Source organism: Trichechus manatus, unplaced genomic scaffold (assembly GCF_000243295.1).
Source record: "Trichechus manatus latirostris isolate Lorelei unplaced genomic scaffold, TriManLat1.0 scaffold00081, whole genome shotgun sequence".
NCBI classification, from domain to species: domain Eukaryota; kingdom Metazoa; phylum Chordata; class Mammalia; order Sirenia; family Trichechidae; genus Trichechus; species Trichechus manatus.
This window is the reverse complement of record NW_004444017.1, coordinates 4,934,824-4,955,735: the sequence shown is the minus strand read 5'-3', so window position 1 is coordinate 4,955,735 and position 20,912 is coordinate 4,934,824. Positions and strand designations below refer to the sequence as shown.

Sequence of the window (20,912 nt, the reverse complement as noted above, 5' to 3'; positions counted from 1 at the left end):
TCTGCCCACACGGAGCTGTCTTTTGTATTCAGTGCCTGAGAAACCTGCCAGCACATGGCAGAGTCTCGCCAATGCCCAGGTGGCACAGACTGTTACTGCCCCCTCTACAGCCCACCTCTTCCGGGGCAGCCCCCGGGCAGTGCCTCACCAGCTCTTGATTGCCTGCTCATTCGCTCCAGGTGCAGGGCCAGGTGGCCGCTATGTGACCCAGGTGCTGAAATTCCTGCTGTCCCCAGAGAATGCGTCATTAGGGCCTGCACACCCTCACTTGGGTGTTTCCTACAAGCCTGTGCTGGCTGGAACCACACGTACAACAGAAGGTCGGCCCAGAGAGCAGGCTGTGGGGCCCAGGGAATCCTACAGGGGTCAGCCACAACAGTGCCTGCTAGATGTTTGAATCTAGAGGCAAGGTGAGGAAGCTGACTTCTGCATCTTTTGGGTCCCCTTACTGCTTTGATCATGACAAATTCCTAGAATCAAGAACAACCTTATACATGGAAGTTCCTAGTATCAAAGCATAATTTTAGATTTCTATGAGATATTTGATTTCATCATGGAGTGATGGGTAATCTTAGCAATATAGCCAATTGCCATCCAGCTCACTCCAACTCTTGGCAACGTCATGTGTGCCAGAGTAGAACTGTGTTCCATAGGGTTTTCGATGGCTGTGATCTTTCAGAAGTAGATCTCCAGGCCTTTCTTACGAGGCACCTCTGGCTGGAATGGAACCTCCCATCTTTCGGTTAGCAGCCAAGCACATTAACAGTTTGCCCCACCCAGGGACTCTAGCAATATAACAATATAACAGATACCAGAAACCAGTAATTAAGTCTTGTTACAACCGACACTATTGCAATATCAGTAATGCAAGATTCCCATGATTTGTTTCAGACATTTGATATAAAGACATTCCAACAAAATATGATATCTCATGATAAAATTTGGCTCCTGCCCTGCAATTTTTAGTAACAGAGTTTGGCCTGTGGACAAGAGTACTTTGAAAAGCTAGTCCAGGACCATGGACTGGTGAATATTAGGAAGTCCAAGGTCATGCACTAGCCTACACCACCTCAGAGCCACAGAGACTCTGTTTTAATGTGGAGCTGAAACCGTCCCCTAAATTCTGCACCTAATGCAGTGGTGGTTCAGTGATAGAATTCTTTCCTTCCATGGGGGAGACCCAAGTTGGAGACCTGGGTTCGATTCCCAGCTGATGCACCTCACGCACAGCCACCACCTGTTCCTCAGTGGAGGCTTCCATGTTGTTATGATGCTGAACAGGTTTCAGGGGAAGCTCCTAGCCTAAGACAAACTAGGATGAAAGGCCTGGCGATCTACTTCCGAAAATCAGCCAATGATAACCCTATGGATCGCAACAGTCCAATCCTGTTGTACACGGTGTCAACATGAATCAGGGGCCGACTCGATGGCAGCTAACGGCAACAACAACAATGATGATGACCTGATTCTTCTAAAAGACGTGGAAAAGGCAACTCAAGACAAGACTTCTTGCCCTTCAGAAGAGTGGCGGGGTGTCACAGGAGTGTAGGAGCCAACCGTGAAGCAAGCAAAAGGCCTTGGGGGGTAGTGGAGTAGTGGTGGTGGGTTAGCCCCACCAACAACCAGGATTTATAGAATGCCACGGATGTGTCAGACACCATTCAGCCTTCTTTGCCAATCTGAACCCTCCAGATGAATGTGTGGCATCTGGCTTCCCAAGCAGGACTGTCAGTGTCACCTATGAGTCATGCTTACTGAGAAAGGGCAGCCCAGGATCACCCACCACCAAGCCCTGGAACACAGCCTGTCCATTGCCCAAAGTCTCATTTGATGCAACAGAAGTCTTGTGGAGAAGACATCTGTGGGGAGGATGGGTCAAAGGAGGATCCTAAGCTGATGCCGCCTATAGCTCAAGTGGACAGCATCGAGCAGAGACAGGCTTGAAGAAATACTGATGGGATGCCCTCAAACAGAGCAAAAATCTCAACATCATAGTGACAGTGACATACCACATTGTTCATGTATTTCTCTGGCAAGCTCAGATCTGCACCAAAAGGCGGGCAGCACCTGACCCTTAAGAGATACTCCCTAAAGACTGGTGGTGATAGGAATGGGCCCAAACACACCTCACACCCCCTACCGTCATTCAAGGAAGGTCTTAGTCTGACTTATATTCCATCTCATGGCAACCCCATGTGTGTCAGGAGAACTGCACTCCATACCATTTTCAATGGCTGATTTTTCAGAAGTGGATCACTAGGTCTCTCTTCTGAGGCTCCTCTGAATAGAATCAAACCTAGCACATTAACTGTTATCTATTCCAAGAAAGAGTTAGGGCTTGGCCTACCCCAACCACTCCGTCTTCCCCAGGCACTGAGAAAGTGACTTGGCAATTTCTGTTTCTCCAGAAAGTCCAGGCCAGCCAGCAGTAGTAACGGCGAGCACAGCTGTAGCTGTGACAGTGGACAAGAAGACAGCCATTGCTGCAGGTAGGAGCTGCCCTTTGGTGCCCCTGAGGCCAGGGAGGTTGTGAGTCAAGGTCAACAATAAGGCACACAGTAATTGCAGGAGGACCCAGGTATCCTCTGCAGGGGCCACAGTCCTCCCTCAGTAAATTTTCTCAGGTAGAATGTGGGAATGAGGTGGAGTGGAACCTTCCTAAGTCATTTTAGTTTATAAAACCATAAACTTAGATCTAAAATAATTTATGAAGTGAGTCCAATGAAACCCAGAGAGATTAAGCGATCTGTTCAAGGTCATATGGAACAGAAGCTACAACCCAGACCTCCTTCCCTCTGCTGGTTGCTTTTCTATTGCCCCAGGCAGGCTCTAGTATCTCAGTGAAGAGAGAACCTGGCTTGTGACCCAAATCCTGAAAGTAAGAGCTGAATCTGTGAGCTCAGTACGTCCTGGGCGCCATGTTAACTGCTTCCCACGCTCTTCCCCATTTAATCCTCATGGTGACCCAATGATGCCAATACTTTTCTGGCTCCATTTCACAGATGAGGAAACCAAGACAAAAAAACATTATGTGCCAAAAGTCCCACAGCTAATAATTAATAAAGCTCATTTTGAGCTCAAATAATTTCTTTTTAGAGCCCGAGTTCACTATTCTGTTCTGCAATTGGCCCAAGACATTTGATACAGGATCCCAATGACCTCACAAGCTTCCCGCTAACTTTGTCATTTCTTGGTGCCTAGAAAGTCCTTGGCGTCTCTGCCTAGTGGTCTGAGAACCAGCAGGACTGTGTGGTGAAGCCCTCCTTATTCTGGTTTTGGCTTCTGTGACCTGGACCCAGCTATGTTCTGAAAATCTGTGCAATCTAATGGGCATTTAAAAAAATCAGTTGCTATCAAGTTGATTCCAACAATTCATGGTGTCCGCATGTGTATCAGAGTAGAACTGTGCTCCGTATGGTTTTCTTTTTGTTTGTTTTCTTTCTCTCTCTCTCTTTCTTTTCTTTTCTTTTCTTTTTTTTTTTTGGTTTTGTTTTTCCCATAGAATTTTCAATGGCTGATTTTTCAAAAGTAGATTGCCAGGCCTCTCTTCCGAGGTGCCTCTGGGTAAACTAGAACCTAGCTCATTAACTTTTTGCATCTCCTATTGTGTTGTGGTTAGGTGCTGTCAAGTGGATTCTGACTCATGGTAACCTCATGTGACAGAGTAGAACTGCTCCATAGGGTTTCTAGGCTGTAATCTTTACAGAAGCTGATTGCCATGTCTTTCTCCTGTGGAGTGGCTGGTGGTTTTGAACCACCAGTCTTTCGGTTAGCAGTTGAGCACTTAACCATTGCAGCATCAAGGCTCTGCATCTCCTAGGGGACTCCTAATGGGCATTCAAGCAGCAGCAACCATGGATCCACGGATCTGGCCACCCGGCACTGTCTTGTACCCTAGCCTGAGTGGAAGGACTTGCACAGCTGGAGTAGGGCGAGGCAGACAGTGCGCCTCTCTTCCCAGCTTGCACTGGGGCAAAGGAGATGAAGAAGCAGAAAGGGGTCAGGCAGAGATGATATAGCCCTGTCTTCCTGCCTAAGAGAAGGCACAAGGCCCTTCCTGAGCCAGGCTCCCTGGCCATTTCCCACCCCAGGATCAGAGACGGAGGGAGGATGGCATGGCATGGCACTGTTGCTCAACCCTAGTTAGCAACCACCTGCATCACTGGTTGTCTTTAGGCCACACCCAGCTGTAGCATTTAGAAGAAACTCTTTGCTACCTGGCCACCTCTGTTTCCTTAATCATGGCATGCTAATTCCAGACTCATTTCCAGACCAGAATTTGACCCCAAACTTATCTCCCTAAAGACTGTTCTGTGGTTCCAGCTGAGTCTGGGCCTGCCCGGCTCCCTGCTTGACTTGAGCCTCTCTGCTCCTGTGCAGCTGAAGGCAAAGAGCGCGAGGCCGAGGAATGAGAAGGGGCCACAGGGCCAGCTGCTGGCTGTGCGCTCCTGCACTCTCCAATTATTTGACATCATTTTTAACTCAGAGCTGAATTAGAGCCGTGCGGGGTTGCCATAGAAACCGTGTTCTGAGAGCCTAGGGTTTAACTCCCTGTAGACAATTGCTCTTATACGCTGGGGTTCATAGATGTGACAGGGAAAAGATGAGGCACTGGAGACTTCAGGCTTCGGATTTTATTTTATCTTCTTTTGTAACTTCCTCTCCCTGGCCTGTGGCTCAGCCTTCCTAGTCCTGGGACCTCCTGGGGCCTATGGCTCAAGGCAGGGTGGGTGGCTTGTTTGCTATCCTGGCAGTTTCATCCCGGGTGGCACTGTGTGCAGGGGTGAACACCAGGACGGGATGAGCAGGGGGTCTGTGATGAGCGGGCTGGATGTGTCATGTCTGTACCTGAGCAAAGGGAGAAGGTAGGAGAAGGCACTCAGACCAGCTGCACGGGGCAGCTACATGCCAGGCAAAGGTGTGTATAGTGCTGGGGGCTCATACAGAAGGTCAAATGAATGAGGAGGGACAGTGTTAATCTCTAAACAGGTGATGTATCAATAGCTTATGCAAAGTTTCTAGAAATCTAGCTTTTTGATCAGGACCCATTTTCAATTCTCCGCGGCCTCCAGGCCCTAGTTGGGAATCTGGCCAAGCCTAACTACGGCGCTACCATTATATACAGACTGTGCTTCTAGCTTGTCCTCCAGCTTGTGGGCCTCAGGGATGTCCTCCGAAGCATACAGAGACCTTTGTGCTCAGGCCTGCTGTCTGGAACAGCCTAGCGTCTCTCCACTTTAAAGTTCTGTCCTACCTACGGGCCTCCCCTTCAAACCTTTGTGTGTTGTCCTTGTTCACATTGAGTGTGAATGCCGCCAAACCAAAACCAGACCCATTGCTGTCAAGTCCAACTCGCAATGACCCTATAGAACAGGGTAGGACCGCCCCATAGGGTTTCCAAGGCTGTAATCTTTACGGGAGCAAATTGCCACATCTTTCTCCAGCAGAGCAGCTGGTGGGTTTGAACCACCGACCTTTTGTTTAGCAGTCTAGTGCTTTAACAACTGCGCCACCAGTGCTCCTGTGAATGCCCCAGGAGCTGTGGATTTGAATAACATATATATGTCTTACAAAGACTGTGCAAGATCCTATTCTCAGCTTCTGCAAGAGGGCTTGGGGGAGACTACTCTTTCAAGACTGCTATTAGCTGGTGGGGCTAGAAGAGGACAACATCCCTATGCTTAGCATCGCTAGGGAATGTGAACAACCCAGTCCTGCTGTGGAGTCGAGCTGGTCACCCAGGAACGGGACCCTGATTTTGCACCTGCCTTGCTGGGTTGTTATCCAAAGGAAGTTCTTGAGGAGGAGAAATCAGAACCGCAAGAGAAAATTCAGTCTTGGTCTCTGAAGACTAATGACCCATGTAGCCCAGGCACGGTCAGCCGGAGACCAGTCCAGCCTGGAGAAGGGTCACCATCCTAGCAGGTGACAGTGAGATTTGCTCTTCACTCGGGCTGGAGGTAGACTAGCAAGTCCCAGAGGCCTTGCCGTCTCGCTGATTTCCTCTCCTCAGTCCCCACCTCAGGCTTCCTGTCCATGGAGTTCTCATTCCCCATCTGCTGAGCCCCATGGAGGGATCATATCTGTAAACCCAGAGTCTAGTTTGTCTGTTCCTCAAGTCAATCTTGAAAGTGCAAGCTGGTTATAAGCCAAACTGATCGCCTCCATGTCAACAAACCCCATCAACCTCACCAGGCTAATAAAACCCAGTCAGCAGAGAACAAATGCATGCCTTCTGACCACATGGATCCATCTGGCCTTACTGCCGGGGAGGATTCACATCAAGCCATGGTGGTTGAGCACCCCCAGGGCATAGGGCAGTTACAGGTCCCTGGCCTCACCTTCTTCACTCCACAGCCACTGTGCTCACCAGTGAACCCCCTTGAGCCTCAGGCATCTGTACTGTCAGGCTGGAGTGTGGGTAAGTTTAAAATAATCCTCCCAGCTCTGCTGTGCCACAAGCCTGCAGTGCTCAGCTATACAACCTTGTTTTAGTCCAGAACTCTGCCCCCTACTTCTCTCCCAGCTGCGCCCCAAGGTGAGGTGCCAGGCAAGAGTTACCCATCTGTCTCCTGGAGCTCTGTTCATCAGGGTGATGTGGGGCAGCACTCCGTCCAGCTGCCTGAGGGAGGTGAGGGGGTGGGAATGATTCTCCCAGTACCTATATCCCTTCCCTCCCCACCCAATGACACCAGGAAGTACGTAGGAAAATACAGTCTTTATTGGTCTTCTGAAACAACAAACCAGAAATATAATTTTGCCTTTAAAAATCTTCTGTCTCAGGCCGAAGATGCCACCATGGACAATGCCCTCCCCTCCCCACACTCCCTTTAGAAAATCCCCAGATCTCCTATCAGCCCACGAGCCAAAAGAAGAAGGAAGACTGTGCCCCCCAGCCTAGGGAGGCAGGTTATCCTGATAAGCAGCGAGTGCTTGAGGCTCCCTCTGTCCAACCCTGTTGGAGAATGACCTTCTCAAAGGCATCCTCACCCTCCCGCCCAGCCCACCTCACCCCCCACACTCCTCCGTGAGAGTGAAGGGGAGAAAGGGTGCAAAGGGAGCTGGGCCAGCCCTGTCCTGCCAGATGCCTTTCTCAGACCCTTCACTTCAGTGTTCTTGCTGGCTTCTTCCTGTGCCACCTCCAAGACTCCTGTCTTTGAGCCAGAAACCAGCCTGGTGCTCTTCTGGCCCCCTCTGAGCCCCGAGAAAGCCAGTGTCCAGCAGAGGGCAGACCTGGGTACTCACCCCACATCAGACTCACAAGAAGGAGGGTGCAGAGCTAGGAAGGGAGACGAACCAGTTGCCAAGTTGATTCCGACTCATGGCAACCCCATGTGTGCAGAGTAGAACTGCTCTACAGGGTTTTCAAAGCTGTGACCTTTTGGAAGCAGGTCGCCAGGCTTTTCTTCTGAGGTACCTCCAACCTTTCGGTTAGCAGACTAGCACATTAACCTTTTGCACCACCCACTCAAAAAAAAAAGAAAAAAAATCAGTTGCCATTGAGTCAATTCCAACTTGGCAACCCCAGGTGTGGCTGAAAACCCTGCACAGCCCTGTTCTCGCCCTCCTGGCTCCCCAGCTCTATAAGCAAGTATCTCTGTCCCTTGGGTATGGGTGGCAGGGAAAGTACAGATAGGACCCCCTGGCCCACTCTCTGGTTTGGACCCCAGTCCAGGTCCAATTCAAAGTTTTGGGAGCCAGACTAAGCAGAAAAAACTTTCATCCACAAGACACTCCTCCAAGTTTTCTGTACCTGGGAAAGGAAATCCCGTGACTTCAGCCTCCAAACAAAATGTGGCTGTCCTTTCCCTGCTCCTAGTTTGTTTGGGATATGTTGACAGGGAGTGAGCCTCAGCTAGGGCCACCATGCTCTCTGCCTGCCACCTGCCCAGGGTTCTCCCATTCGGACGTCGGAAATGCTGAAGATGGAGGGGGTGAGAGAGACAGAGTAGTGGTTCTCAGACTGCAGGCTATAGAAGCGGGATTGGTGGGTGTTCCCACGGGGCCTGGCATGATGGTGCACTTAGGCAGCTTTGAAGAAACACCCAGTGGGATGTGGTTGGCTCACAGGAGGGCAGCTGCCGTCCACATATGCTGCAGCTGCAAGGCCTCTGGGCCGGTGTCCCTGGAAAACCCAGCAGGATAGGTGTGAGTGGGTTACCATGGTGACGGGCAGTCTCTCCAGCAGCACCACTCTGGCCCACTTTAGAGCATCTCAAAGAAATCCTTGTGTTATTGGTTTGAGTTTCCTCCCCATTGACTTGAGAAGATTACAGTAAGCAAGAGGTTCTATGGTCTAAGGGCTAGAGATGCAAGGGGGTAATGTGTCTCCAGTACCCCAAGTACCCACAGCCTCTGTCTCCATTTGTGCATGTGCATAGGTGCGTGCGTGCCCACGTGTGTGTGTGTGTGTGTGTGTGTGTGTGTGTGTGTGTGCAGTTGGCCCTCCATGTGATTGTGCTGGTGATGCTAGCAGTTGGTAGGAAAGTGACTTAGTAAGTCCAGGGGCAGTGTTGTCAGTGTGATCTATAGCAGGTCTAGGGTAATATGGCATCAGCCAATGGAGTATGTTTAATCCCAGCATTGTGTTTCCAAGTGCTGGGTCCAGACAGCGGGGTGGGTGTGTTTGTACTTAGTACCAGCAGTTGAAAGCTGGTGCTTTCACACTGTAAGGAATTGAGGATCTCTTTCTGGCTTAGAAGAGAGTTATCGCTTTCCCCTCAACCCCTGAAATGCAGATGAGGTAGGGATGAGCAAGAGGTAGGGAGAGTCACCCTGCTGTGACTACACCCAGGGCAGGGAGGATGACAGGGGAATGCTTGGTACAGAGGCCCCCTCTTGCACATACTTCCTTCCTTCCCCATGGCCAGAAGCTTTGGGAGATACCCTAGATGTTCCAAAGAATTGGTGGCCCAGAGAGGAGCATCAGCAGGGGCCTTCAGCACAATGGCGGCTTCCAGGGAGACTTGGAGAAGTGTTTGGTTCACGGAAAAAGCCACACTGTGGCTTGCTTGCTAGTGGGCTGGGTGGGGAGTGGTACTAGCGGTGGCCAGTGACAGGCCAAGTCAGGGACTGTGATGGAGGGAAGGGGCAGCCCTTACTGGAGCTATCCCCAGCGTGCTTTCCCTGCCCTTCCTCCCTGGGCCAGGTGGGGGTGGGTTCTCATGCCACAGAAGAAATCTGCTTCTGTTCTTCATGCTCGCCCTCTGGGTCCCCCATCAGGGGTTGGCGCTTCTTGAGCTCCCGGTGGTACTTGGCCATGAGGGAGGCATAGATACAGCCGTAGGCAGCGGCCACCACCATCATGATGCAGACGATGCCACAGACAACCCCGGCAATGATCACTGTGCCAATGGCTCGCCGCACACTAACTGGCCGGTACCTCTGCTTCTGGGGACAGGCTGTGCTGGGCTCTGGCTCAGGCTCAGCCCCTGGCTTGGGCTTAGCAGGTTCTACGCTGGCCTTGGTGCAGGGTGGTCCAGGAATATCCAGCCCAGCTGAGCTATTCTGATCCTCCAACTGGGAGCAGTAGTTGAACATCTCCATGGGGACCATGCGCATGTCCTTCCCCCTCAGCTCCTTGGGTAGGGTGCAGGCAAGCTGGTCCAGGCGCCCCCCTGCATCGAGGGAAGAAAAAAAGGAGAGGCTGATCAGGCCTCCAGAACCTGGAGTCCCTCTTCCCATCCCCAGGTCCCCAAAATGGAAGACTCAGAAGGCATAGTTTCTATCAGCAATGCAGCCAGTATGGAATCACCAACTATAGCACAGGAAGGGAGGAGGGAAACGCATTTATTGAGCCATGTACCATTGTAGATAAGTTACATATTTCATGTCATCTAACCCTTGTAAAAGCCATGTAAATGGATAGCACCATTATTCCCATGATGTAGGTAAGCATACAACCATTTCCATCAAGACTGCCCTCACAGGATGTGAGAAGGTGCTAACACTGAAGGGGCTCAGGAAAGAGCTGTCGGTGCAAAGAGAGGGCCAAGAATCCCTGCCCAGACTATGGTTCTTGTCTTCTCTTTGCCCCTGAATCTGGCTGCTCATTGCCTGTCTGTGAATCTTGGGCACTGTCCTCAACACAGTATCTTATCCCTCTAGGATTCTTCTGTCTCACAAAAAAGGACGGAAGCCAAAAGCCATTGCCACAGTCACTGATCTTCCATGCAGAACCTTTGGTTGCCTAAGAGTACCTCCCTGGAGTAAGGAGGAAAAAGGTTGAACAAGGATGTTTTCCTTTTCCTCCATAAGGGCAACTCACTGGTCTCATCACTGCCCCAACCATAGCACTTCTCAGTGCAAAGGCAATGTGGAAGGGAATCCTGGAGACACGTGAGGGGCAAAGGAGAGGAAGCCAGTGCTGAAGAGGAGGTGAGGGCAGTGACAGATAGACAGGCTCTCCATGATGCCTTCATGGTGATGTTGAAGCCAGGCATGACCACGGAGAGGTGCAGATGCTGAGCAGGGTAGGTTTGGAGAGAGGGGAACTAAGGAGAATAATCTGCCTAGACGTCCCCTAGGAAGGGAAAGTTGGATTTTTGCCCGTTTTCAGCTTCCAGTGAAATCTAGATCCAGGCAACAGACCACCTGCTGAATGGCCTTGGCTCCAGCCACTCCATCTCTGACAGTTCCCTCTCGCGGCCCAGCTGCCGCAAACTTCATACAGTAGCCATCAATCTTTCCCTGGAATGCTAACGAAAATATCCCAGAATTATTTTTGAAGGAGCACAAGGTTGAAAACAATCCTACTGTTTAAAAGGTCTGAAAACACATATATTTTGACCCAAATTCACGTTCCATGACCCTTTGTGCTGGGAGTTCAGTTCCTGATGATTGTATGAAGGGGCAAGGAATGTTTCTTAAGGAAGAAACTTGACCTCTACTTCCCTGGAAGCACTGGCTGCCTGGATGACCCATAGCAAGTCTTATATCCAGTAAACATGCATCCAGGGCCACCCTGCAGAAGGCACAGTGCTGGGTGTTGAGAGGGGTACACTCCATTTTCCTGGTCAAAAGACCTGAGGCTGCATCCTGGCTATCCACCTTGTGCAATTTATCTAACTTATGTAATTACTTATGAATCTTAGTTGTCTTAGCTGTAAAATAAGAATAATGCTTATCTCAATTAGCTGCAATAAGGATTAAAATAGATAATGTACACAAAAAGATAGTTCTAAACTGGAAACTATACGACAAATATGATTATTTCCCCATTCGTAAAATGGGAGAAATTACCACGGTGGCTAACATTTGTGTGGAACTTTATAGTTTATAAAGTGGTTTTAATTAACTAACATAAGAGAATATATCATGCAAATACTTGAGACTGTGGCTTGATATGAAATGAAAGTAGTAAGACTGAAGAAAAGTATTAGCATTATTTTCACATAGTTTTAATATTGATCCCTTAATTTAGAAAATGTTCGTTGAGCATCTACTTCCTGCTGGGCACCAAATTGTGTTTTATTAAGTCCATTTAATATGACAATGATTACTACTAGCAAATGAATAAATTTTATTGAGGACTTACTTTATGCTGAGCACTTTTAAAGACACTTTACATGTATCACCTCACATAATCCTCACAATGATCCTATGAGGTAGGCCCTGTTATTCTCCATTTTACAGACAAGGATGCTGTCACAGAGAGAGCTCGATCAACTTTCTTAAGATCACAGAGCTAATAGGTGGCGGAGTCAAGATTCAAACCCAGTACTGGCACTTTTAACCATGCTGACTTTTCTCCTCTCCTTTTTGGTTTCGTTTGATCATTTCTTAGGTCATTACAGAACTTTCCAGGTTAAAGAAAGGGGGAAGGGAAAGAAAGTAAAATTAAGACCATTTGGCTTCTTATTAAAAGCTTTGATAACAACTTTCTTCGGAGAGGAAGTTGGGATCATCATCAAAATGAAAACTTGGTTTTATCTGTGGATTTAAATTATAGTCTACCCTCCTGTAACTGTGGATATTTAAGAGATGACTGTATTATGCGGAAGAAGAGTGAGCTTTCCTCCTCCTTCCACTATACCGGGGAAGCCCAGAGGCATACCTGGTGGGTGGCAGAGTCCAGAAAAATTACAGTGTGTCTTTAAGATCCCTCATTAAACCGCATAAGTGAGATCAGGTTACAGAGAATTAATCTTCAAAAGAAAGAGAAGAGAAAGGGAGGCTGGAAGTGACACAGAGGAGAAACGGGAGGAGGGAGGGAGGAGGGAGACCAGCACTCAGCCTCTCTGCCTTGCTAATAGGAAGGTTAATGGCTCATCATTTGGAGGTGAAGCTTGTGACTCTTCCAGCCCAGCTGGTAGAGAGGTGGGGTCACCACCTTCTTTTCCCTGACCTCATTCCTGGCTCAGTGCTCGGTCACCAGGAAAATGTGTGGGACCAGGGGTGGTCCTCCTAACCTCACCCCCAGGCGGGGCTGGCTCTGCTTACCTCGGTAGGAGAACCACTCCATCCAGTGCTTGAACTCACGCAGGTTACAGTCACACTCCCAGGGGTTGTCCCCAACCTGCAGCAGCTGCAGGCTCACGAGGGGTTCAAACGTCAGCCGGTCCAGGTTTTGCAAGCGGTTGGAGCGAAGCGAGAGGGAGCGCAGGGACGGAAGTCCATCGAAAAGGCCAGGGGGCAGCTGGGCCAGGCCATTGATGGACAGGTCCAGGTGGCGGAGCAGGGGTGAGTGCTGTAGCAGGTCCCTGTCCAGGGTCCTGATGCTGTTGTTGCGCAGCTGCAGCTCAGTCAGATTCGTCAAGTCGCCAAAAATGGAGCTGGGCAGCTGGTCCAGAAAGTTGTTGGACAGGTCTAACCGCTGCAGGCTGGACAGGTTGGCAAAAGCCCAACTCGGCAGGACACTCAGCTTATTGTTCAAGAGCAAGAGGGTTCGGGTGGCAGCGGGTAAGTCTGGGGGCACCGTGCTGAGTCCTAGGCCACTGCAGTCCACCTCCAGGCTGCGGCTATTGCACTTACAGGAGAAAGGACAGGGGGGAAGGGCCTCCACAGCGTACAGGGTGATCCAGCAGGTGATCCCTGGGGAGAGGCACAGACAGGTAAAAAGAAAGCAACAGGCCGAGGGTTACCACCTCTTGCTTCTATTTCTTCCTTTCTGGCTCAGAGCATAAAGGCTCTTGGCTTCATGTCCTTTTGGCACAAGCCACGATCAATGCACAAATATTTACTGACCACACAAAAAGATAATTAACAAATCCAAAGCCACTTCAATATTAATGGCCATCACATGGCATCAGTGGAACTCAGTCTCACAGCACATCTGGCAAAGAAATCACTTTAGTGAAGTATGATCCTGCAGACTCCCAGGCCTGAGCCCAGAGGACAAGCCATGCTGGTCCACAAGAACATCCCAGCTCATGGGATCTCCCATGGTGGATTTCCTTGGGAGCCTGCGCCCCACTGACACTATAGATGTTTACAGAATAAAGGATATACGGATGTCAGAAAACACTCCTTTCCCAGGGTCACTGCCAGGAGAAAGATCTTCTCTTTCCGAAAGAAAATAGCTATGTGAATGGTTCATTCCCCTTTGTACCAGCCCCCACCCAACCCCCAGTTTCACTAGACTAAGATGCGCTCTGCATGGAAAGGGGACAGCACAAGAGGGCACTCCTAACCCTGCCCCCTACAACCTCCCAGCTGCTGTCAAATTTGCATGAACCCCAGATCCAAGATGAGGCCAGTAACTTAGTGCGAGGATCAGGAGCCCAAGCCCACCTAGGGGTCCCCCTCTGGAGAGCACTGCGGGAATGACAAGGATAAGATGCACAATTTCAATTCAACATTGAAGACTACTTGGGGCATGGGGCCACTGGAAATCATGGGGCCCAGGACAGGTTTCGTATTTATTCTCATCCTAAAGCCATCCATGCCCTTTGCCTGGGCTCCTCTTCCTAAGGGCTGCAGGGCAGCATTGCTGCATAATGGATCAATTAACAGTGTTTCTTTCCTGGCCCCATCTTTTGCACAGTACCCCTCTGAGTAGCAAGCATGGGATCTACTCTATGGAAAGGCCAGAGAAGTGACCCTCAGAGAACCATCACAACAGAGCCGCTCAGTCCATTTTTGAGTAGACCTTTCTAATAGTGATCTCAAATCCCTCCTTAACTGTCCCCCTGAGCATCAGAGAAGCCTGCTCACTGTGAACAGGAAAAGGGATGAGCTCAACATGGTTCAACCCCACCAGGTCAGCCGGCCAAGGTCAGCTCCACTAAGCCCAGAGGAAAGACCCCAGCTGGAGGGGTAGTGGAGAGGTTCAAACCCCAGATCACTGCACAGCTGGCTCCACCCAGGGAACCAGCAGCCACCCTGACCCAGGTGCCTGTAAGGGACAGTCTTGAGTCTCTACTCTGCTAGGTGTCTTGTGTCCCAAAGGGCAGGGCTTGAAGGGACAGGAGGATCAATGACAGCTGAGAGACACACTGCAAGGCTGACACCTGAGCCCCTTTGTTCTTGGTGGGAAATAGGCACAGTCATGGTAATGGAAGCCATCTGGAGATCCTCTTGGCCATCTGGGGTCACCTGCTGCTACTGATCACCCTCTCACCCCTCTGAGCCCACCTGTGGCCAGGTCAGCCTGCCCCACGCTACCTCTTATGCATTGAAAATCAACATTCTTCAGACTTTACTTTCCTCCGAAAGAAAATTCCCTCTCAAAGGGATCAACAGAACTAGATTCCCCCTATCCCAAAAGGACTGGCAGCAGGGCAAGAAGAAAGCATTTTTGAAGAGCATAACTCCCTACCTTTCCCTCTGGAAATGCAGGGTAGCAGAACAGCTCTGGTGACAATAAAACATAATCCTGTATTGCGAGATGTTGAATGATTCTAGAATGAGGCTGAAAGGGGATCTGAGTTGCTCAGGGATCAGCCATGCTCACATGGTGAATAATTGAGGCTGCCAATGTTGTAGAGCAGCCGGATCAGAGGGCTGGCTACGGTGAGGGGAGAAGTCAGGCAGAATAAAGTCTCTTGGGACCGTTTCTTATCTCTTACCATGTAGCCTTGGGCAAACCAGCCCTCGTTGACCTTTTCCTTTACCTCATCTAAAGAGAATTCTCAGGGCTTTTTCATTCCCAACAATGTGCAAGGTGTGCCTCCATTAACATTTACTCCTCTTTATGAGAAACGGAGGGCCTCAATTTCCCCATGTACAAAATGAGGGGTTGGAATAGATCCTTAAAGCCCCTTCTAGCACCACATCCCAAGGGTCCACTAATTGCTTCCATTTTCGAGTTGGGAAGACTGAGGCATAAAGAGCCTAAGAGAGGTGTCCAAGTTCCCCCAGATGATGGCCGCAGCGAGACAAGAGGGCAGCTCCCCATTAGAGCAACAGTTCTTGGCATGAGCTGGGACCACCAGTGGGGGACAGGGGACAGCCAGCTTCCCTCTGCTCCAGCCAGTCTGTTAAACACATTCTGGACAAGCTCGGACACCACCTAGTCTATTTAAAACTCAGGAAGTCAAAGCATGAGGAAGGAATTAGCAGACTTACCTGGGGAGAGAGAACCAACTGCCACGTCCTCCCAGCTCCTGGTCTAACCACTAAAGCTCATGGCAGTCACTCTTTCTTTGGCCAGTACCGTGGGCAGGATGGTAGAGGGTTGATCTTGGTTTCCCAGAGCAAGGCCTTGGGCATTCCAGAAACATCTACCTTAGCCCTCCCTGCAGCCCCAGATGCAGCATCCACACCATGCTGACTACCACCACCCTGCCCCCCTCGCCCTGTGGCTGGGGCGTACTCACAGGAGATCTGCCTCCACTGCAGGACAAGCCTGGTCCTCTGCTCAGGGCCACTGCCCGACACCAGCATGGTGCTGAGTCCCACAGCTCTCACAGCCCTGCGCCTCCAGGGAGAGAGGAGCCCCTGGTATGCGTGGCCTGTCAGTCCTGGGAGAGAGAACAGGCTGAGAAGCAGGCAGTGAAGGTCTCGTTCCAGCCCAGGGGTTAGGAAGAGGGCCCGGGTGTCTCTTTACACTTCCTTGTAGTCCCCTCTCCTGTTCCCCTCAGTTATGATTTCCTGGGGGGAGGAGGGGGGAGGAACAAGGGGAGCAGAGAGAAGCAGGAAGCCTTCTGCCTCTCTCAGGTGTGTGGGCATGGGGGCAGTGGGCAAGGGCGTCCGCTAAGAGCCCGCAAGTCTGTGGCAGTGTGCTGAGCTTTGGGCTGTAGGACCCAGGCATTGTCCCTACCCTTATCCTCTCCCTGCCTCTTCTTATTGCCTGTCTGGTGTCCCGGGGGGAAATGGAGGGCTATCTCTCTTAGGTAGCAGAGTGTGGTCCCAGGCACCAGCTAGCACATGTTCCCTCACACCAATCCCCTGCCTTACTGCCCCTCTTACCATGGGCCCTGAGGAGGCAGTGACGGGGCCCTTGTCGGGGTCTGCAGGTTGGCCGCCAGCTGGCCCCCTGGCTCCTCCTCCACTGTCGCCTTGGAGGTGAGTCGCAGTGCTCCGTCTTCCTCCAGCAGGTCTATAATAAGACTCATCAGCTCAGGGGGTTCATGCTGTAGCAGCTGCTCACACAGGAGAGACAGACACACAGAGGGAAGCGGGTGAGAGCGCAGAGCAGAGGGAGGGCGGGGACAGCGAGCGGAGGCAGAAACAGGCTCCTCTTCGAAAGGGGAGAAAGGGGGGACTCACCCTTTCTGGGTTCCCAAGACCTGCCCTGCCCCAGCCCATCAGTAATGATTCGTAAGTGGGACATAGGCCCTCCTCTGGGGTCCCCACCTCTCTCCAGATGAGGCCAAGAGCAATCAGCTGGGAGCCAGAGCCTCCACTCCCATCCCTCCATCAGGGGAGTAGGACAGGGGCTGTTGTGCTTCTCCTGCAGCCGGCACCAGGCGAGGTGGGGAAGGAGGTGGAAGAAGACTGTGCTGACACCCCCATCTCCCTCCCAGCTCCCCAAAGGGCACGCCGAGCCCTGAGCCCACTCTTCTCACCCCACTGCTTCTGGCTGGCTCCCAGAGTTTGACCTTCCTTGGCTGCCAAATTTGTCCCCTAGTAATTCCTGGTCGCAGCCTTCCCTCTCCCTACTCCCATAGGCCTGTTTAATTCTGGAAGCCCAAGGAGCCAATGGCAGAGTTAAGCTGACAGCTGAGGAGGTGGATGGAGCTGCCGGGAAGCTTGAGTGTTCTTCTCAGAAACCTTGGCATCCAGAGAAGCTGGTTTTCCCTCAGGCATTAGGGTACTGCTCTGGCTCCTGTCACCTCTCTTCTCCCCCTCCCTTCCCTCCTCTTCTCTCTCCCTTCACAGCCGCTCCACATGCACAACCCTCCCTAGTTACACAGCCACCATGGCGGCATGTGTTGTTGGGCTGCCTCCAGCTGAATGTGCTCAGACTAGAACACAACCCCCGACAGGATCCAGGATTGGTAGCTTTGCTCCCAGCAAGGGCATCCTGCTCGGGAATGGGGGTGGCCCTGGGCCTGCACTCCGGGCTCTGTCTCTCTCTTCCGCTGGCCTCCACACAGGAGGGTGCATGGCTAGCTTCAGGGGCCTGTTTAGGAAGGGCCTGGCAGGGCTGCACAGGGGCTGCAAGAAATGCAGCTCCCTGCCTGTCCCTGCCTATTGACTGGCACAGATGTGGAGGTGGGAGCAGCCCGGTCCCCACACTGCCCTTGGGGTTGAGCTGGTGGCCTGAGATGAGGAATGAAGCAGAGTCAGAGCAGTGTATCCTATCACTCTCCAACAGCTCTCCCAGGGCCCCGGCCCCAGCAGGCTCCTGACTCAGAGTCACAGGGCAAGGAGAGCACTGAGTTCAAATCCCTGCCCAGCAGCTCACTGGCTGCATAACCTTGGCCAAACTGCTTAAACTCTATGTCTCAGCTTTCTTATCTCTGTAAGTGATAACCATGATACTTACTGGGTGGAATTCTGTGAGGAGCAGTTTAATTAAGGAAAGAAAATGAGCATTTACCACATATGCTTGACGCACATTCTCTTGGGAGATAAGCGAGGTGAATGCTCCTGGCTTGGACTTGAGCACATGACGGGTATGAGGAACAGCAGCTCTCTTCCTCCATGGGGAGGGGCCCGCAGCAGCCTGCAGAAGGCCCATGAAACATCTCTCTTTCCCAGTCCCACCAAGCTCACACACAGGTTTATTTCTGTCTTCCTGACCCCCTGACACCTGGGCTTGTGCCAGGCCCGTGGACTGTCACAGGGTGCACGTTACATGAGTTGGTCATGTAGAGGACATATTTCTGCCCCTCAGACACACGCCTTCACAGACTGCTGCAGGGACAGCAATGCCCACCCTCCGTCTGTCCTTTGGACCCTGACCTTAGAACAACCTCTCTTACTCCAGAAACAGCCCTCACATCAAGAGCTCACAGCTCGTGTGCAATATTAGGCAGGTCAAAGGCCACCCCAAGGCACACAAGTGATGATTAACTTGCCCAAGGTCACATGGTAGGTCAGGGATTGGGCTGCAGGCTTTGGAGCTGGCTGCTCACCCACTGCCTGGAGATACTTATGTGTACACAGAGCAGGGCACACACACAGGCCTCCCAGACATGTGCTTGGAGCTCCGCACACAGCACGGGATGCAAACACACTCCCACAGAGCTGTGCAATTAAGCAAGCGCTGACACACACGCACACACACTCACACACACGCTCACACAGTCACACACTTGCACGTACACACATGCTCGCTAGCACGCACACACACGCATGCACACACGTACTACTCACAGCACTCATCCTCAGATGCCAAAGCTTAGGCAGCAGAGCCAGAGCCTCCCAGTTTCCAAATGCCCTCAGCACACAGACGTACAGAGATACTTCCAGCCTAGAAGTAAGGTCTAGAGAAACCTCCCCCAGGGCAGTCCCTAGCCCAGGAACTTTCCTGTGCTCAGGACCACATGGGGGCTGCAGACACACCCAGCTTCTGCTCCAACTCTCCCTGGCTTCGTTCAGGGAGACAGCTGGTGGAGAAACCCTCCCACCCAAGCTCAGGCCCTATTTCCACCTGAGGCTCCTGTCCTCCCCTGAGCAGGCCTCCTCGTTCTCACCTCACCCCACTCATCTTCATCCCTCAGTGTCACCCCAAGTAAAGGGCCCAGGCATTGAGCAGCAAGCAGCCAATCGGTGTAGAAGGTGGCCTAGAGTGCAGGTCCTGATACCCCATCCCCGGCCTTGAACAAGATGTCCCCTGCTCAAGTCCTCACAATGCACAGGCCTTGTCTTCAGAGGTGGTAGGACACTGCTGACCCTGGTATCCTCTGGAGAAATGTGACTAAAACAAGCCTCCAGCCCAGGTCCCTGCAGATACCCTGAGCTCCCCAGGGTAGCTGACCCTGCCTCCATCAGCCTCTTGGGCTTCCTGCTGGGTGTCATAGCCTGTCTGACGACAAGAGTGGGAGGTAAGGCAAGGCTAGCAGAGGGGCAAATCATAAATGGGATGATGGCCCTATGGAGGTGACCTCGGGGAGATGTGGGACCAAAACCCAGCACTTCCTAGTCCTTAGCCCTCCACCCACCAACACAGCTCCAACCAAAGAACCCTTACCGCCCCCCAAAGAATCTAGCCGCATTAGGAAAGGGGGTGACCTATATTGGGAAGCTTGGAGAGCAGCTGCTGCAGCAGGCGCTGGCCAGCTGCTGAAATAAATTAACACAGTCTGGAAGGGAAGTCCCTACCCAGGTGGAAACTGGGGGGCAGAATCAGAGTGTCGGGGGGGTCCTGCCAGGAAAATCTCCCGTCTCCAAATCCTACAACCTCATCAGCTCTGAGATGCTGGACTTGCTCCCCATCCTCGCCTTGCTTTTTGCCCAAGTCCCAGAGACAGACAGACCAGAGAGAAGAGGCTGGGCTCCAGCGCGTCCCTGAACCTCCTCTGCTGGGCTGTGCAGAGAGAACCAGGATTGGAGAATGGAGCCTGGGGAGCTAACGGTAGTCTAGTGGGGAACCCCAAAACCAGAAACGGAGGGCTTCGTGCTCTGGCCCCTGGTTACTCAGTGTGGGCCATGAACCAGCAGCATCAGCCTCACCTGGGAGTTTGTTAGAAATGCAGAATCTCGGGCCCCACCCCAGACTGCCTGAATCGGAATCTGCATTTTAACAGTGTCCTCAGGTAATTCGTATCCATATTTGAGTTTAAGAAGCCCTGGCCGAGATCACGTCTCACGTACCAGCAGACACTGGCATCTCCCAGACGGGCAAATAGCCACACCTGAGGCAGTGCTGGTCAGGCTCCTGAGGGCAGACACCAGACAGATAACGGCATGGACCCCGGTCAGCCTGACGACCCACTGCACAGCTAACTAGGACCTGGGCAGTTTGGATAAATACTGATGTTAGTACCTCCTGTATGGCGCTTCTACACGGGGAGAAACAATAACCATACTCACAACAACCTATATAGAGTTCTTAATCCTCATATCAACTCTCTGAGGCTAGTAGTATTATTAACACCATTTTACAGATGGAGGAAACTGAGGCACACGATGTTAAGTCACTTGCCTGAGGTAGGCAAATGGAAAAATGCAGCTATGAGCCCAGGCAGTCTGGTGTCAAGGCCCCTAACTCAGCTGCCTTTATGGGCTTCCCAGTCTGTTCCGTTACATGTGGAGGTTCCTGGTATAGGAAGGCAGAGACAGAAAAAGGGAAATGCGACCTTTCATTTGTACAGGACTTTACAGTTTATGTGGCATTTCCACATCCACTATCTCAGTGGAGCTGAGAGGACAGGTGTTCTTATCCCCAATCTACTAATGAAGAGTCCAAAGCTTTGTGACTGCCAGGTCTTCACTCCCAGCCTCCCCTCTTTCCAGTAATATCACAGATGCAGTGATGAAAAGTCTTGGAAGGCCAAGATTTTATCCGGGGGTGGAGGGAGATGGAAGGGGCTTTCTAGAAACTCTTCTGGCTGAGGGTTTCATGCTGAGGTGAAGGAAGG

General features: G+C 51.5%; 2 protein-coding genes across 2 annotated transcripts in view; one reads left to right on the top strand and one right to left on the bottom strand.

Moving 5' to 3' along the window:
* Positions 1–20,912, top strand: part of CACNA2D4 (calcium voltage-gated channel auxiliary subunit alpha2delta 4) — a 114,752-nt gene that overhangs the window by 59,863 nt on the left and 33,977 nt on the right. The window contains exon 26 of the mRNA XM_004381277.2: positions 2,409–2,489. Within this exon, the coding sequence (XP_004381334.1) occupies positions 2,409–2,489 (81 nt within the window). The remainder of the gene's footprint in view (positions 1–2,408; positions 2,490–20,912) is intronic.
* On the bottom strand, positions 9,124–15,872 carry LRTM2 (leucine rich repeats and transmembrane domains 2). Its single transcript, XM_004381211.1, has 3 exons — positions 15,759–15,872; positions 12,442–13,032; positions 9,124–9,617 (listed from the first exon to the last, which is right to left on the bottom strand). Exons 1-3 carry the CDS (start codon positions 15,823–15,825, stop codon positions 9,163–9,165), a joined length of 1,113 nt encoding a protein of 370 aa, XP_004381268.1. The 5' UTR covers positions 15,826–15,872; the 3' UTR covers positions 9,124–9,162.